The sequence below is a fragment of the Austrofundulus limnaeus genome, unplaced genomic scaffold, assembly GCF_001266775.1.
Source record: "Austrofundulus limnaeus strain Quisiro unplaced genomic scaffold, Austrofundulus_limnaeus-1.0 Scaffold267, whole genome shotgun sequence".
Taxonomy (NCBI): Eukaryota; Metazoa; Chordata; class Actinopteri; order Cyprinodontiformes; family Rivulidae; genus Austrofundulus; species Austrofundulus limnaeus.
In genome coordinates this window covers 578,426-596,929 of record NW_013952669.1, presented here as the reverse complement: position 1 = coordinate 596,929, position 18,504 = coordinate 578,426, and the positions used below count along the sequence as shown (strand labels likewise).

General features: G+C 40.3%; 2 protein-coding genes across 6 annotated transcripts in view; one reads left to right on the top strand and one right to left on the bottom strand.

Annotated features, from left to right (window-relative positions):
• The window catches only part of LOC106526264 (periphilin-1), a 24,934-nt gene extending 22,183 nt beyond the window's left edge, over window positions 1-2,751 (top strand). For all 4 annotated transcript variants that reach the window (XM_014020829.1, XM_014020826.1, XM_014020827.1 and 1 more), the window contains one exon: window positions 1,952-2,751. In XM_014020829.1, the coding sequence (XP_013876283.1) occupies window positions 1,952-2,146 (195 nt within the window). In that variant the 3' untranslated portion in view covers window positions 2,147-2,751. The remainder of the gene's footprint in view (window positions 1-1,951) is intronic.
• Window positions 2,752-2,764: 13 nt separating this feature from the next.
• The window catches only part of prickle1a (prickle homolog 1a), a 34,087-nt gene continuing 18,347 nt past the window's right edge, over window positions 2,765-18,504 (bottom strand). Inside the window, exons 1-8 of one of the 2 annotated variants that reach the window (XM_014020825.1) lie at window positions 18,171-18,454; window positions 12,981-13,169; window positions 8,255-8,368; window positions 6,312-6,449; window positions 5,603-5,806; window positions 5,230-5,416; window positions 4,271-5,137; window positions 2,765-4,169 (exon numbers count right to left, since the gene is read on the bottom strand). In XM_014020825.1, the coding sequence (XP_013876279.1) occupies window positions 3,328-4,169; window positions 4,271-5,137; window positions 5,230-5,416; window positions 5,603-5,806; window positions 6,312-6,449; window positions 8,255-8,368; window positions 12,981-13,154 (2,526 nt within the window). In that variant the 5' untranslated portion in view covers window positions 13,155-13,169; window positions 18,171-18,454 and the 3' untranslated portion in view covers window positions 2,765-3,327. Of the gene's footprint in view, window positions 4,170-4,270; window positions 5,138-5,229; window positions 5,417-5,602; window positions 5,807-6,311; window positions 6,450-8,254; window positions 8,369-12,980; window positions 13,170-18,170; window positions 18,455-18,504 lie in introns of those variants that run through there. The other variant, XM_014020824.1, reaches the window with a different exon arrangement.

Sequence of the window (18,504 nt, the reverse complement as noted above, 5' to 3'; positions counted from 1 at the left end):
GTGTGTGTGTGTGTGTGTGTGTGTGTGTGTGTGTGTGTGTGTGTGTGTGTGTGTGGTGGGGTGGTATATTTATTGTGATGCAGTGATAATAGCCTGCATTATTGTAATATGATAAATAATGATTATTTTTGCTTTTGTGTAGCAACATGTAGAATAAATTTATTCCTACCACGTCATAGTAAATCTACCTTTATAAAATAATTTGTTTGGTAATTACACTGTAAACTTTTTAGATAGGGCGGCACGGTGGCTTGGTAGAGCTGATGCCTCTAAGCAAGAAGGTTGCCGGTTCAAATCCAGGCCCGGGGACCTTTCTGGGTAGAGTTTGCATGTTCTCTCCGTGCATGCGTGGGTTCTCTCCGGGTACTTCATCTTCCTCCCACAGACCAAAAACATGACTCGGGTTAATTGATAACTCTAAATTGTCCCTAGGTGTGAGTGAGAGAGTGAGTGGTTGTTTGTCTCGTTTGTCTCTATGTGTGTCTCTGTGATGGACTTGCGACCTGTCCAGGGTGTACCCCGCCCATCGCACTGTGACTGCTGGATATGGGCACCAGTGACCCACGCAGCCCTGAAAGGAATAAGCGGGTACAGAAGATGGATGGATGGACTTTTTAGATATTTTTTTTAGTGTAGTTCCCTGAGACGACAAATGCTGTGACTTGGCGCTATATAAATAAACTGAATTGAATTAAACACTACAAATCAACATAATAAGCAGTTAAAGTGTATTAAAAATATTATAGGGATTTGTTTTTCTGTCAAATAGTAATGCCAGGTTTACATGGCAAGATATTCATGCTGATTTTTGACCCAATCTTTGCCCTTCTGACAATCTTAAGAATGCCCCGATTATTGTGATGGCTCTAAAGATAATCTTACGAGATATTCCTGCCGTGTGTGGTGTGTTAAGAGTGATCTAGCCAGCCCGCAAGGACACCATGACCGTTCTGACTTCAAATTGGGGATATGCAATGTGTTATATTGTCTTGGGACAATATACAATAGTGTATGGTGTTCCCCGGAGGACAAACAAGCTCACAGCTTGTTGAATGGGATTTGTAGCCAATCAGAAATCCAGGTGGGAGTGGAATCCAAAATACAGATGACAAAAAACTGCCATGGTGCACCAGAAGGTCCAGTGGACATCTGAGACGTCTTTTTGTTTTGTATTTTCTCTGTTAAAAATAGTCCACATTAATTTTTCCTCGTCGACCATGTTTGTTTACTCTGAACTCACGTTTGATCTTGAGGGGTTTTGCGAGATTTCCCATCTGACATCATAATATTTCTGAGTGAAATCTGTTCATGTGTGGTGTGTTGTTTTTGCAGTGTGGCTATACACCATACACTGTAAGACCAAACCTGTTATATCAATGACTTTTATAACTTTGTGCATGGGGTCTCAGGTTTTGAAAGTCATCCACCTATTTTAAAATCTCACTGTGTGAACCAGGCATAAGGCTTTTTTCAGACCTACCATTTGTCTAGATTAGTTGTCTTCTTAATCAGCTAGATTTTTAACATCAAAAGTTGTCAGCAACATCTTATACCAAATAGTGTGAAAGTTATGGTATTAATTTTGTTTCAGTACAATCATTTTGTCCTTCAAAAATATTAAGATGTTAAAGTCAAAAGCCAAGGTTTATATACAGTCATCCACGTGTTTCATGCAATTCATAAATAAAGCAGAAAAGGGTTCATTATATTTGTTAGCTTGTAAATGTCTCACAGACAGATGAACTCTGTTCTGTCTACAACACATAAAATAATAATTGTTCAAAATCTTTCCTCTGTATCCCGCTTAAAAACAAAGATTCAAATGTTTGGTTTAGTATCACTGTGCCTTTATTGTAAAAAATAGAGATATGGCTTGAGACGAGTAAAAGATTACTTTTTTTTCTCTTTATGAATTACTGCTTGCCTAATATGATTGATGTTTGATGTGCAGCACTACAGCCAAGACTGTGAGACATTTCGCACCGTGGTGAAGATCCTGGTAGACAAGGAGCCCAGTCTGGAAGGTCTGCTAAAGGCACCGCTGGATAAGAGTCTGTTGGAGATGAAACAGCGCTGCCTCGATTCCCTGAGGAGTTTTGTGGCCGAACTGGATGAGATATTAGAACCTCCACACAACTCAGAATAAGCCCTGTATCTCGAATCACAAGTGAGATTGTGGACTAATGATGCTTCCAACAAATGTAGAAATTTGTGGACTGAAGAATTGACCTCCTTTATTCAAGGATTTTATTTTATTTTTTACATTTTTATGTTGCTTTTAGTCAAATAACTGATCTAAAAACGTATCACTTGTGTATTAAGCAGAGTGATGTATTGAAACTAGACTAGTTTTATTAATTGATTAAAATAAATGTGTTGGTACCTGTAGTATTGACAAAAATTTTAAATGAGATGTTTAAATCAATTCACAATGTCATAAACACTCTTGATATTAAAATTCCTTCTAACCAGGGTTTGGACAGAAAACACAAGTAAATCATGGACCTTGACTTTTCTGTTAGTTTAACTCAAAATTTTATTTTTCTTTGACCGTAAATAGACTCAGCAGCCTTCTTCAATGAACAGGCAAATAATCCACCCTGGATATTTTGCAAGTAAAATGCTGTTTGTACAAAAACATTATTTCCAAGTTTATCCTTTTTTTGTCTTATTTTGTACTGGAACTGTGCTGCTTGTAGTTTATGCTTTATACTTATTTTATTTCAAAATAAAAAATGAGACATCAAAAAAGTACATGTTTATATAGATTTTTTTTACAATGCATCATTTATTATGTCTGCAACAAAAAAAACATGCAGATAGTTTTATTACAGTCACCTATTATGGCCTTACTTTCCAGTTTGTACATTTATACAGACTACATTTGCTTATAATAAATGACCCAATAATACACTGCTCAACCAAGCAATGTAATACATACAGTGCTTTTATATAAGCCACACAAGTCTGGAAGCAACACATTTGCTGAGCTTGGACACAGAAAATGTGTTCTCTAATTTATATTACCCATATTAAATGACTATAAACTGCCTATAGTTAAATATAAATGCTTTTGTGGTACAAACAAGGCACGTCAAAGTTACCAAAGTTGTCATATTTTTCTTCCCCCACTCTACAGTTAATACATCTTATTGGCACTGTTAAATAAACATGTTTCATAAATGTTTTATTCTGAAATGATCCCGTTTGCCATTCCACACACTAATAAGTTTTATGTCAAACAACCATTTTGATTAACTGAGTGATGTGAGGTGTTAAAAGTAGACAAGCTGTGAGTGGCAGCATGACATTAAAGCCAAGTAAAGCCTATGAGATTATACAGTTTTTCCCTTTGTGGCCTTTTTTCTTTTTGGACTTAGTCCATTGGTCATAAGGAGGAGAGGACATGCTGGCTACAGAATGGGCCAAGTTCTCAGTGTAGTAATGTCTGTGTGGCCTGGGCTGGGGTATGGGCTTACCCAAAAAGAAACCCTCTTCCTCTGAATCGGAGGAGGAGGATGAACACGTAGAACACCAGTCATCGTCATCACCATAAAGTCCCAAGAACCTCCCGTTTGCTGGGCCGTGTAGTCTGTGGTCCGTCAAGGCAGCTGCATTGGGGTGACCATGGAAGACTTGATGCCCCTTTGGTCCCATGGCACTGCCTCTTTGGTCTACTTTGTAGCACACCTTTGCTCTCTCTTTGGGCAGAAGGTTGAGAGCATTGTCAGAGCGAGATTTGCGACTTCTGCGCCTCCTGTGATGATGATTGTGGTGACCAGATTGAAGGTTCTGGCCATGTTCCTCGAAGTTGTACACTCTCCGACGAGTCCGTTCACTCATAGGAGGCTGCCGCAATGGGAGCTCACCATAATGACCATTGTCTACCACGTCGTCGGAGAACTTGACTTGTTGGTGCCTGGACTGTGAGCGGGCCCTCCTCAGGGCAGGGATGTGAGGTTTCGGTCTTTCCTGCAAGGGTACTTCCTCTCCTGGAACATTCTCCTCCTCCTCAAGACTCTTTAGGGAGTTTGTACTTCTTTGTAACATTGAAGAGTTTAGAGTTCCCATATTACTGGTTTTCTCACAGTCTTCTGTATCAAATTCATGGGGAGTTTGCAAGGAATATACTTGAGGTCTAGTTATAAAATCTGCACAGACAGAGGCCCCTGTAAAAGATGGGAAAAGTGTTACAAAATGCTTCAAGGTAAACAAACGACCATTCAAAACATAAACATCAACACAAATGGGTCAGACTCTGTCTACTCACCAGTAATATTGGATAGAGCAAGGGACTCCATGGAGCCACGGACACTCTGATTTGTTTTCTTGAATTCATTTGTGATGCACTCTAAAGAGTCAGTGTACCATTGTGGTTCCTCTCCTTGGAGGCCCCCTCCTGCCATATGATCCAGCTCCAGCTCCTGGATTTTTCGGCTTGCTGGCCCCGGATGGCTACCATAGGCTGAGTCCCCTAGCCCATCTTGAGATTGTGTCCAGTACATGTCAGTCTGGTACTTCTTACTAACCAAGCCTCCACTTGTATCTCTTCCACCACTGCCGGTTTTGGAGGACTCCTGCTTTGACTTGGGATCCTTTTCAGCTATCAAAAAATCAGTGGGTCTCAAGTCACTGGCCTGCTGGAAGATCCCATTCTCTCCAAACTTTAATATCAACTGAGTCATGTAATCTTCATGTTCAGCCCACTCCTCCTCTGGGTCTTCAGCTGGCTCGGTCTCCTCTCCGTGGCCCCTCCATAAATGCTCATCAGACAAGTTCCTGTGGGTTATCATCTTGGTCAGGGTGTCCTCTGCATTTCCGCTAATGCCGGGGAACTTGTAGTTGACCGATGGTGAGAAGAGCAGCGACTGTCTGCACTGATCGGCTGAGCGGCTGCTCTTCCCCAAGCGCACGCTGCTGCGGGATTCTCGTGAACGCGCTGACTGGAAGGCGGAGTCCGAAGAGTCAGAAGCGTGCACATCCTCCCCAAGAGTGCAGGACTTGGAGCAGTAAATACGACCCTGGTATGGCAGGAAAGGACAACCGATCAAAGAACTCTTACACTGGGCACAGCTGAAGCAACTGTCAGTGGCATGCCAGTGGAGCCCATCGTAGGTCATCTGAGCGTGATCGACACCTGGAAAAGGATGATGTCAGATTATAGGCAATGTGCTGTTTAGAAGACAAAAATATGTGGCAAATGTTTGAACTAGAACAGCATCGTCTTACTGATGTTTTCTCCGCAGGCCTCACAATATTCTGCATAGAGAGACTCAAAGCAGCCACAACAGTACGGTCTGCCATCCTTCATGATGTACCGCTGCCCTCCCAGAACTGTCTCGCATTCAAAACAGGAGAAGTGCTTCATGTGCCAGTGGCGACCCTCTGCCTCGGTGCACTCATCAGCAAAAATGATCTAGGGGGGGAAAAAAGAAAAAGAAAGAAAAAAACGTATAATAAATTATGCTAATTTATTTTTCTTCTTTTATTATTCTGAAGACAAATGTTATTGCTATTCCAGACGATTAAAGAAATAAATTCCAGATCTCTCTCCCCCTGCTCTACAGTTATTACAGTATTTTTTCCACTCCTGTGGTTATACCTCGTCACAAGCCGAGCAGCGTGGTTTGAGTAGCTCAGCGTGGTGCCTTCCACAGTGGATTTTTCCATCATGGTAGAAGTAGATCAAATCCACCAGCAGTTCGGTACAAGTGGAGCAGGCAAAGCATGCTGGGTGCCAACACAGCTCTGGACTCGCTCTTGAGGCAAACACTGCCATTTCCCCTCCACTGATGCTTTCCCCACACTGTAATCAAGAAATGACTGGTTCATTATAGCTATCCTAACAGTACTACAACAGGAGGTTTAAGTGATAAGTTTCCCCTGCTTGTCTTTATCAAATTCATTTCACAAAGACACCATTTTTCAAATGAAATATTATTTCTAAGTTTGTTTTTGACAATCACATTCTTAAAACTATGAATTGACATCAATTTATGGGTATACTTTCTGGCTCACTGATCATTGTAAATACAAAGCGCAATAATTTCTGAAGCTAATCTAGCACATTAAGCATGTTCAGAGGGATTTATTAGACATGAATGCAATTTGTCAACCTGTATATCATAATCTCCTAAATAACATGTAGGAACTTGAGACATATTGCAGCTTTTCAATTAAAGTTTTAGTTAAATTTGAACCCAGACTGCACAGATGCCAGCAACTGAGATGGATTTACTTTTGACAGGACAACAAAAACTCGGCTCATGATTCCAAAAGCAGCTTTTTAGACACTGGTGTGTACAACTTACGTGTTCGCAAATGCTGTTCAGAAGATTGCGGGGTAACAGTTTGACTATGCCTCTGCCTAATGCCTCCTTCTTTCTTTGGACACTGAACATTTGTAGCTCTTTCTTCTCTTCCTCTGAGAGAGATTGGCAATACCGTACCTGAGAAAAGAAATCAACAAATTTTATGTAGATATTTAAACCAATTTAAAAGTTGAACTTGCACATAAAATGTCTATGTTTTGGAATCTTATTTTCTAATACTAAAGTCTAAGCACAAGAGGATGCACATTTTGACTAAAGTAAGGATTCTTATGTTTTAAAGTTGGTTCTGTGGAAAGGTTGGCACTATCTTACCTGTTGCACAGCTGTTTAAACAATCAGTTTGAAAAAATAAAGTGAAATTCTGACTGGATTGATGAGCTAGTGTGAACACAACTCATCCCAAAGTTGATTGCTGCCATCTTTAATCAATTTAATGATGAAAAAAATGATATAGGTATAGGAAATACCCTTCCATTTCCTTCAATTTGTTAACATACACTGAAAGAAAACACTTGTAAAATTTACTAGATAAAATAGTAATAATTTGTACTAGCACTGTAAGTAGAATTTACTGCAGTAATATCAGATCATAATGATAAAAAAATAGATAAAGGATCCTAGATTTAAATAAAAGAACCCGTCCAGACTACCTCAACTTTTTTTTAGCTGCGGGTACAAATTTCTTGTCAGTATTAGGTAAAATGTACTTCCCACCCCGGTTAAAATTCATGAATTTACTGAGTAACTTTCAATTAAATAATTTAAAATTCTTAGTCATATTTATATAAATTAATTTGGTAAAGTAAATAAAATATTGTTATGTATGACAGTATATATACAGTAATTAAAAAAATAGTTGAGTAACAATTACTCAGTAAATTTATGACTGTTAATTGTGGTAAGTACATTTTACGTAATACTGACAAGTAAACCGTACCTGATATTACAGCAGGAAAATTTACATGAAACGAGCTGCAAATTGTTACAAGGATTTTATCGAGTAAACCTTACATGGTTTTTTTTTCAGTGCAGGATAAATTTGTTGCAGCAGCACTTCTGGCAGCAATTTCATATTTCTGCAAGAATCACTGTTGTAAAATTTTTGCGATTAGAGAAGTTCAAAGAACTTTCTACAACAGGTAAGATATTCTTTGTTTATAAACTTTCCAGAGAAGGACATTTTAAATATTCTGAACTATATATTGTTAGTGTGATTTAAGTACTATTCAAGTGTATTAAAAACCAGTGTTGCAGGAATTTTAGCAATTGGTTATTAAGGGTCTGACAGAAGACAGAGTGAATAGCAGAGCTTACTGAATAAAAGCAACTTTTGACCCCAGCTTGCCCTTCCTACACCCCACAACAGATCTCCACCCACAGTGACCGAGAAGCTCATTTTTTACAACTGCTCTTTTTGATGTTTCCCAAAGCCTTAACAAGAGGGAAAGCAGACGTTTACACAAACAAGGTCCTGTGTTCAGAATGAAGTGAAGAGGCCAGGGAACAAAGGAAGAGAGGCGGCCAAGTCGAAGTGTGGTGCCACTGCGGTGGTGGCATCACATAAAGTCTCTTTTTAACCAGCGTCCCTCTCTCCTGCTGAGGAGTCCTCATATAAAAACCGCTGTTATGACAGGAATCCTGCTGGTGGGGGCTTCTGGCAAACATCATAAAGTCATCGAGTCAAAAGCTACTTTGTGCCCAAACAACATGGGTTTAAGATTGTGGAACAAAGATCCTCTAAGGTGTGATGTCAACACAGAAGCCAAGATGGCAGAGAGTTTAACGTGTGGGTTTACTGAGCCGCAAGAGATGCATCTACTCAAACAACCTGCTGAGAAGATCTTTTCTGGTAGCCACAGTGTAAATGAGAAGACCTGCTGAGGGGGAGATGTAGTACAGTTGCAAACAAAATATATTCTCACCTCATTATCATGTGGCGGCAGTTGGTAGAGGAGCTGCTTGACTCTGAACTTCTCTCCTGGACTGTTGACATAAGGGATCTTATCCTCAGGCAGGCAGGAAAAATATAACTGGATCTGAGCAAATCAGAGAAAAAATGTCAAGGAAAACCTTTCCAAATATGGGATTTTCACAATCTGTGATTGATGTCTTTAACACTGTAACAACCCAAAGAGAGGTTTTTATATATATGTATATATATGTATATAAACTCCCCTTGTGAATGATAAATCTGAATCATAAAGACCTACCATATTTTTTTAAAGTAATATATATTTAAACTGTTGTCAGTTCTCTCCTTTTTTTCTCTTTTCCTCAGGCTAATGCCTGCCAAATCAAACCACCAGTAGCTGCATAAAAACCCACAAAAGTGGGGTGATAAATTAAGAAAACAAAATATTGGATATATTTTGTCATAACTTGCCAGTGAATTTTTTAAAAATGAAAATACATATTTAAATGACTGATTTGTACGTGCCAGTTTTGGACAAAAATCCTCTTGATCAGTCTTGTAGATAGCTGAAACATTAAGGTTCAACTGGCTGGCCTAATATACAGTATTAGCTGTATTCAGTTTATGTAAGTAATTTATTCTGATTCTCTGCAACTACAGTATGATATTGTGTATTCTGATGTGTATTCTGAAATGACAATATTGTTATTATTATTGTTATTTTTGTTTTGTTTTTCCAGAAAAATATTAGCCTAACTCATAATTTGAAGAGAAACACAGTCTGGGACAACTCTATGTAAAAATGTATGACTTTGTGGAGTTAGAGTTTGTGGACTAAGCACACCATAGGTTTTATTCCAAAGAGAAAAGTACAGTCGTCAACCCCGTTTTGGAGAAATAAGTATCCTCATCAAATCCAGTCAACAGGTCATATTAAACGTATTTGTCAGCTATAAGTTTGTCTCTAAAAGGACAGGACAAAGCAGCTCGTTCCGACAGTCCCCTGACCCTTAGGGCTGGCCACTGAAATCCTAACTTTATGAGTAAGGGGCAATTACATTCGGCCAGATAAAGAGGTTGGATGAGCCTGTCTTGTGTGTTGTGAGACTTCCTGCAGCTTTGGTTGTCTGTGAGGCAAAGGGGACAGTTTACCTCCACCACCATAAATTATGCACATCTTTATACTGCTATTACCCCTCATCCAGCTCCTTAGGGGCTAAGGAACAGTCAGTTATCACCCAGGAACCAATCTGTTTCTGCACTGTAAGGATGACCCCAATACACAGCCCATTTAGAGAACTGGCTGCAGTAAAGGCATTACAGTTGACCTTTGCATTTTCCCCAAACAAAAGGCCATACATGTTAAAGCTTTCGCTGCATTCTTTTGTCTTTGTCTGGCCCTACACCCACTCAGTGCATGTGTTGGTGTTTAACAAGCTGATGGGATGGAGGGAGATTAAAGGCTGGAGGGAACATAGTAGGAAAGGAAGGTAGGAAGAAAAAAATGCTGCCATTTTGGAGGGAAGTGCCACTTAAAGCTGGCTTCCCTGTGGCGGCAATAATAATGCTTAACCAGCCAGGATCAGAAACTTTGACTCACTATATCTATCTTTGAGCAGATTTCTAATGATCACAGCAGACTTTGTCCTACTAGAGTGGGGATGTCCGACTCATTTTCACCAAAAGCTACATGAGCATTATGGTGGTGCTCAAAGGGCCAACTGTATGTTGTGTACTTCGTATGACATGTCGTGTTTAAACATGAAACGTCATGTTCCTTGTCTCATTACTACAGCTGAGCACCACTAACAAACAACAACTGAGCTCTACATGGCATTTTGTGCATAGAAACAGAGTTTTAACATGTCTTCACTGAAAAATAGTACATGTACGACTGACTAAATGTGAAATAAATATCACAGACTTACTATTAAAAGTAAAAGTAAGTGAGTTTTACTCACTGTTAAGTTGTGGTAAGTAGCTGGTGGGATGCCGTAATTTTGAGGGTAAAATAATTGACATGCATTATAGGAGACACAGTTTATGGTCATTGCTGGCTTTAAAGCAGCATATGCTTACTTTAAGACATTAATGCTTTGAAGCTCTCATGGGCCACATAAAATGCCATGGTGGGCCATATTTGGCCCACAGGCCTTGAGTTTGACACATGTCTTGCCCATATGTGTATGTTAAATAATAAGCAGTGATGTTCGAGTCTTGAACCAAGAACTCAAAACTCAGTCATTTTACTGACTCATTCTTCCTTTTCATTGACTTATTGACTCACTGATTTGTCTCTGCTACAACTAGCCAGCTATAGATACTATCTGAAAAGAAGATACTAGACAGGCAAGATGTCACTAAAATGCAGCTTCTATTCTTACTGCCTTCAATAATTTTCAAACTAATCACTGAATTAGCCCTGTGGGAAAAGCAGAAGCTCGGGTTTCTTGTTTCAGCTCAACTGACACTCTACTGTCCGACTCACTTATTTGAATCAGTAATGACAAACGCAAAGTACAACTCATGACTTGAGAGCAAATCAAAACAGTGACATATGTATGTGCTGTTTTGAAGAGTACCTCTTTTACCTGGGTTTAAAAGTTTAAGATTCTGGACATCATGCCAATACCAACGTAGTCCTCCCCTGAAATATTCACTATTTTCCCCACAAATAAATGGATCATTTTCCTGTTTCAATCCAGTTTTATCAGTGGTTTGAAACCGTTGTTTACACGACTCAGTGACTCAAATGAAGCAAATGGCTCAAAAACCAGATTCTTAAGTCAGTTTTATAAAAGCACCGAACAGATTTTAAGAAACATGTTTTTCATCCCAAAGGTGTCATTTTCCAGAAACCTGGTGCTTTCATCATATGTGTGTGCTGAATACCATTTATATAGGCCAAGAAAATGGGCTATAAGGGAGTTAAAATCAGGTCATGGCTGTTTTTAAACTCTGTCTGGGGATGGATCATCATTCTTGCTGATGATTTAGAAAAGAAATGATTTGTGAAGCAGTTACCAGAGTAAAGCACGTATGTTTACATTTTTGTACATTTACTTTTGTTTTTACTCGAGATCTAAACTGAGAAGGCAAAAGTGTTTTTTTTTTCCTTAGTAGATACAGCGGGTAAAATAAGTATTGAACACGTCAACATTTTTCTCAGTAAATATATTACTAGAGGTGCTAATGACATGAAATTTTCACCAGATGTCGGTAACAACCCAAGTGATCCATACATACAAAGAAATCAAACCATTAATATCCAGAAATGAAGTTATTTGTAATAATGTGGAATGGCACAGGGAAAACGTATTGAACACATGAAGAAAGGGAGGTGTAAAAAAGGCATGGAAAGCCAAGACACCAGCTGAACTCTCTCAGTAATTTGAAAACAAGTCTGCCCCTTGTCAGTGCAAGTTAATATCAGCTGGTTCAGTCCCAAATGATGGCCAGGTATCACACAAGAACCATCTTATGATGGGTAAAAATAAAGAGCTCTCTCAAGACCTTCACAASCTTATTGTTGCAAAGCATAATGATGGCATCGGTTACAGAAGAATGTCTAAACTTCTGAAGGTTCAAGTGAGCACTGTTGGGGCCATAATTCAGAAGTGGAAAGAACATCATTTCATCATAAACCGACCACGACCAGGTGATCCTCGCAAGATTTCTGACAAAGGAGTGAAAAGAATTATCAGAAGAGTTGTCCAAGWGCCAAGGACCACTTGTGGAGAGCTTCAGAAAGACCTGGGATTAGCAGGTACGATTGTTTCAAAGAAAACAATAAGTAATGCACTGAACCACCATGGCCTGTATGCACGCTCACCACGCAAGACTCCACTGCTGAAGAAACAGCATGTTGAAGCTCCTTAAAGTTTGCTGCACAACATTTAGACAAGCCTGTGTAATACTGGGAGAATATAGTCTGGTCAGATGAGACCAACATTGAACTGTTTGGATGCCAGAATACACATCATGTTTGGAGGTCAAATGGCACTGCACATCAGCCCAAAAACACCATACCAACAGTGAAGTTTGGAGGTGGGAACATCATGGTGTGGGGCTGTTTTTCAGCATATGGTACTGGCAAACTTCAAATAATTGAAGGAAGGATGAGTGGAAAAATGTACAGAGACATTCTTGATAAAAATCTGCTTCCATCTACCAGGATGATGAAGATGAAACGTGGCTGGACATTTCAGCAAGACAATGAGTCCAAACACAAAGCCAAGGAAACTCTCAGTTGGTTTCAGAGAAAGAAACTAAAGCTGCTGGAATGGCCCAGCCAATCACCTGACCTGAATCCAACAGAAAATCTATGGAAAGAACTAAAGATCAGAGTTCATAGAAGAGGTCCACGAAACCTTCAAGATTTGAAGACTGTGTGGAAGAATGGGCCAAAATCACACCTGAGCAATGCATGCCACTAGTTTCTCCATACAGGAGGCATCTTGAAGCTGTCATTGACAACAAAGGCTTTTGTACAAAGTATTAGATAAATTTCAGTAAGTGTGTTCAATACTTTTTCCCTGTGCCATTCCACATTATTACAAATAACTTCATTTCTGGACATTCATGGTTTGATTTCTTTGTATGTATGTATGGATCACTTGGGTTGTTACCAACACCTGGTGAAAATTTCTCGTCATTAGCACCTCTAGTAATATATTTACTGAGAAAAATGTTGACGTGTTCAATACTTATTTTATGCGCTGTAGATTCTACTTTACCTGTTCGGGTCGAAGGCCAGGTGGTACCCAGGCGTACTCCTCCAACACGCAGCCCGAGTCATCGTCTGACGTGGAGCTGCGCTGAAAGCCAGAGGTGAGCTTGCTGACTTTCTGGTCCATCATAAAGTCCCGTTGGCGACCCTTGAAGCTGACAGTTAGCCCTGCTGCACTCATCAGACTCTAGGTTTTCTAAAGAGACACAGAGGGGAAAAAAGAAAAGTTAAAATAAATAGGAAAAATCAAATTTTACCATTAATCTATTTATCTCGTGAGGGCTTTTCAAGTAAATGTTAACCAACTGACTCACCACTATCACTGACTCTTTATGAGGCTCTCCAACCACCGGCCCTCAACAAAAACTCATTATGGTATCTGAGCGTGCCTTTCTTGGCTCACTTCTGGTTGATGAGTCTTACAACTTAAAGATAATCATGAAGTAAAGTGCACCCTTCCAGTTTGACTGTGGCAGCAGCCGAACTTGTGTTCCTCTCATGTGGCTTTTGCGGATGAGGAAACCATGAGAAATTTCCCAAGAAACTTTATGAGGTAATGTCCTATCTTAGTATAGTGGCAAACGAGCAGTTTTGTGTCAATTTGGTGCAGTTAAGGTTCACATAGCTGAGATGCTACATCACCCTCTGTCCCAACAGGGGCCACCACATGGGACTGGATGCTGGCTTGATCAGTTGAGCTTTAGGTCTGTGTAAACACAGGCTTGATTTGAAGACAGGCCCACCATATGGGGGAATGTCCACAAACCTGCTCTGTTTCTATTCATCTCCCCTTTTCCTTTGCCTGTTTGTTTTCGAACCTGCTGCAGCCACTGATCTTTCTTCTCACGCTTGAGTTCAACAAAGACATTCATGTCAGACAGGTGACGTTGTGGGAAAAACTGAACAACGAAACAAAAATAGAAACATAATTGTACAGCTACTCGAGAAAGACTCAGCACTTTTGTTTAGGCCAGATCATTTGTAAATGTTTGGCCAAGCTACGGGAAAAAATCTGATCAAATCTTGTGCTATATGATAAGAGAATTTTTTCATTCACTCTCTATCTGTACCTGTAGAAGAACCAGGGTGCATCATGGGAATGATTTTCAGACCGTCAAAAAGCCACGCCAAGCCCTAAAGCAGACTTTATTTCTTTCGTTTGGTGTATCTTTTTGTAAGCAGACTATAATTTGTCAAAAAGCCTTGTGGGTGACGATCATTGCTCCCAATGGACAGAAATGACGGGAGTGGGACTGAGTACAGACCCAGAAAGAAAGATTGAAGTATAATCAAAGTTTTGCACTTTAATGCAACATTGTTATGAAGAGCGCTCAACCCCCCCTGCTCCTTCATTTTCTCACTAACGATGAAGAACACAACTGCATCCTTGTGTGTTTTCTCCAGCAGATGAGTTATGTGTGCATCTGTCCAAATATCGAGGAGGTACAGTGTCTCCTTGTAGTCTGTCCACGATTCATTGTGGCATCCGTGTAGTGGTAGCATTACCAACACTGAAGGGCTAATTTTTACCATGATGCTTAGCAATGGTGGCTCATGATGTCCAAAAAGGCATATGTTCCCTTGTAGTTGGTTTGGGTCAAAGCTGGTCTGTATTCACACCAGAAGCGGACTGAGACCACCTCAAAAAGTGGGTCAGGTGTGAATGTATCCTTAAATTGAGAAGATTCAGACTATAATCTAGTCATTTTTGACATATTTTCAGATGGCTATTTTATTGCAGTGTACAGTCAATTTTGAATCTTGTGTCAATACTCAGTTGTAGCCCACATAGACTGTTGCCCACAAAGGCCTCACCCTACGTGGACCGTAGGCCGTCAGTATAGGCTGCACAAACAGCACGCTGCTCTGTTAGTGGTACATTTTATAACACATGCCTTCAGTTGTCTTTTCACAATATAACTTCACAAAATTCAGTATTAATAAAAGGATTTTAAAAAATAGGAATTTGGGTTTAGCTCCACTATCAGTTCTTGTAATTGTAAATGTAGTTGCTAAACGTACAATTGAAAACCGATTCTTTGGTCTGTGATGAAATTCCAAACGCTGCTGTAAAAAAATTTCCACCTTCTTCATTTTTTCCATTTAGTTTGCTGATGGCACAATGAATGCTGGGATATCATCGGCCGTGTTGGATACTCAGATACAGCCCACTTTTTTGCAGTTTTTTGGGCCGCATGAGTCTCTTATGAATTGGAACAATATGACATGGCACAGTGACATTAGCAGCCGACAAATGCCCCCTAAGTGGGCTAAAACCACTGAATTTAGACAAACCCAACAAAAGCTAGAGTACATGTGGAAAACCCATTATTTCCTGAGAAAAAGCTACCTTTTTGATATTTAATGTGGGAGTTAAAAATCATTTTTAAAACGACAAAGTATAGCAGCAGCTTTTTAAAAAGAAAAAATGAAAACCTTGGCAATAATTTTATTAGCTAAGTTTAAAAATGATTAATTGCTAGGCAAGCTTTTCAGAACCAAGTAAACACGGAGATGATGAACGGATGTCCAGTTGTGGTCGCCTCTCACAGGCGGAGGTCTCTAGCTGAGATCAAACGAGAACCCAGGCAGCATCCAGCAGCCTGGCCCTGGCCACCTCCCCCAACGCTTCCACCCCCTGTGGCTGGTGAGGGCACCGAGGGCCACCGAAAACTGAGCTGACAACAGCTGAGAAAACTAGATTGCAGTCTTTGAAAAGAAATAAAACCCAATAATCAAATATTTGCCTGAATAGTTTTTTGCATCATGAGGTAGTGAAAACCGGTTGCTAAGAGCAAAATAACTCAGACAGTTACTGGTTATTCATGGCAGCTCATCTACCCCTGATTGGCACCTTCACCCAGACAGGTTTAAGTGTGATGGATACCAGTGGTTGTGTATTCACTCGTGTTGTTTCAGGTCAGGCAGATTTAGTCATGACATGTCCCATTAAACCGCCTCTGATGTTCTCAACAATGGCGTCTTTGTAGAAGAATCTATTGGAGACTTGTTGAATCAAGAGCTTGTTTGGTTTTCTTTATGTCATTTTTTTTCTTGCCAAGATTTAAGTAGGGTTCATTGTCTCACCATACATAAATAGTAAAAACACTCAAACTGAGATAACCTGCCTTTAGCTGAGGGCACGGGGCAATAAATGAGATGCTTTCTTGTAGTTGCATCTTGCTAATGAGACCTGCAAAAACTGTGGTCTTGTTTGAGAACAGATTGGGTTTCATGTGGGAGATGTTTTGATTCAAGAGAATTCGCAACTTCCAGTTTTATCAGGCACTGAATCAGCTGTGTGCTGTGGAAGATGTTTGCTTACAGATGGTCCAAAACCTGAATGTCAGGCTTGAACTTTAGCCAGGCTTTTTAGCCCTTTTCTCATACAACCAGATCTGCATGAGTGCTAATTTGTCTTTAAGATCATTTCCTCTGACTTTGCCCAGAACACTTTCGCGTTTACAGCATGAATGACAGGAGCAATGAACCAGCTAACATCAACATTTACTGACTCATCGCTTGTCCTGGCTTTTGGTGTTTTCTTCAAAACAATGAATCTATGTATTTTTTTTGGGGGGGGGGGGGGGGGGGGGGGGGGGCTTTTTCGAAGCCTCTTTTCTCCTTCCCTTCCTCAACCTCTGTCCTCCCGTTCCAGCCCTCCTCCCACACTTTCCAGACCCCTGCAGTCCTGAATGTTTAACAGTCCCTCACTCTTTTGTGAAGGTGCTTGTTAACATGGCTTTAGGAGCTGCCGACCCACATAGCTGTCTGATCTGCCCACGGAGAAGTCGAGGGGTGGTAGCTGGGGTGGGCGCAATTACGCTGAAGCTCAAATAGAGTGACTAACATGAATGAAAATGTTAATGTCCGCGAATTGAAGAGGAAGTTCAAGTCAGGTTCGCTGAAGGATGGAAACCTTTAACATTCTTTGCTTCCAACGGTTTCAGTCAACGTAGATCTGACGGCAAACTGCAACTGAAAAGATGCTTGTGTTTTAATTTTAAAAAAGCACAAGGAAGCTTATATTCCTGCACTTTACCAGACACGAGCTCAGTGTATAAGTTTGTCCAAATGTGATCGATTACAGAACAAAATAGCCACTTTCTTACTTCACCCTTTAGAGACCTGGTCCCTGGCTGCGCTGTCTGACTCGACAGCGTGTGTTAACTACAGTGGCTGAGTTATTTATTGCTCAAACTCTCAAAGGACTTTATACTGCCATCGAATAATAAACAGAAACCACGGGAACATTTTAAAACAAGTTTCATTAATACTTACATCAGAGTCGCCCCTCGAAAACTGGAAGACTTAAGGCTTGGATTTACCACCCCTGAGAAAGCGCACAGGGAAAAATAGGTGACTTCTGGTCTGAATTACTGTCTCTATTCCTCTAGGAAGTGCGTGATGGACATGCTCACAACCCAACACAGTGCTCTCTGTCAGTTTGGACCAGCCTAGCATGTTTAACTTGGCCTCATCTAGGTCAGAAAATGCAGGACAGACTTGAGCCAGAGAGAGAGAAAAAAACAAGAATTTCTCTTCTGTATCCCTGCCTACCAGAGAGTGAACTCAAACAAATGGGTTTATTTTTAAAGTCCGACAAGATATATATAAAAAATGCAACACATTAAAGGTTTTCTTGTATGCACAAATGTTTAAAAAAAAACAATGCTCTGCACCTAATTTGTTACATTTTGTTTTAAAATATAATGCATGTTAGCTGCAGGCAAGAGCAGATCTGTTACAATTACTTCCTTGTGTGAACCAGAAATCTGTGTGTAGTGTGCTTATGCAAATTTCAGTCCAATTTTACACTGGTCTTCATGAGCTCAATGAAAATCCAGTAGGCCAACCCAGCCACACAAAACCAACAGTTTTGGCCATTAAATGTTGCAGACATATGAGAGGAACTCAAGGTGTTACAGAGACTCTGGTCTACTTTTATGACCAGAGGTGCATTTTTTTTTTCCAAAAACCAAATGGATGGGAGCAACAACCTCTACAAGGACTTACATTAGTGAGACCACCTACACCGACCTCACTCAACTCATGTCCACTGCTGTCACAAAGACACTGGTATTCAGGAAGGATGACATGACTGGCTCCCAGAGTGAGGTATAAAGTCAAACCAGCAGTTTATCACAATATAAGCAGATTTATTATTTATCTTCTAAAGTTTTCTAGTTGTTCTTACCTCAAAGCGGACCAAGTTTACACAGGAAATCAGGGGGGGAAATGATCTTATCACAACTGCATCCAGTCCTACATTCCTTTCCGGCCTCTTGGGTCCATGTCTATGCGAGATCCATTCAGTTCTGAATACGGGACAGGATCAGTCAGCCTTCTCTAGCTGAGCTGTCAGCACAGGAACAGCCCATTTAAAAGCCAAGTCTGTGAGAAGTCAGGGAGATGCCTGCGTGCATTGGGAGTGTGTGTGTGTGTATGTGTGTGTGCGTGCGTGCATGTGTGTGTGTGTGTGTGTGTGTGTGTGTGTGTGTGTGTGTGTGTGTGTGTGTGTGTGTGTGTGT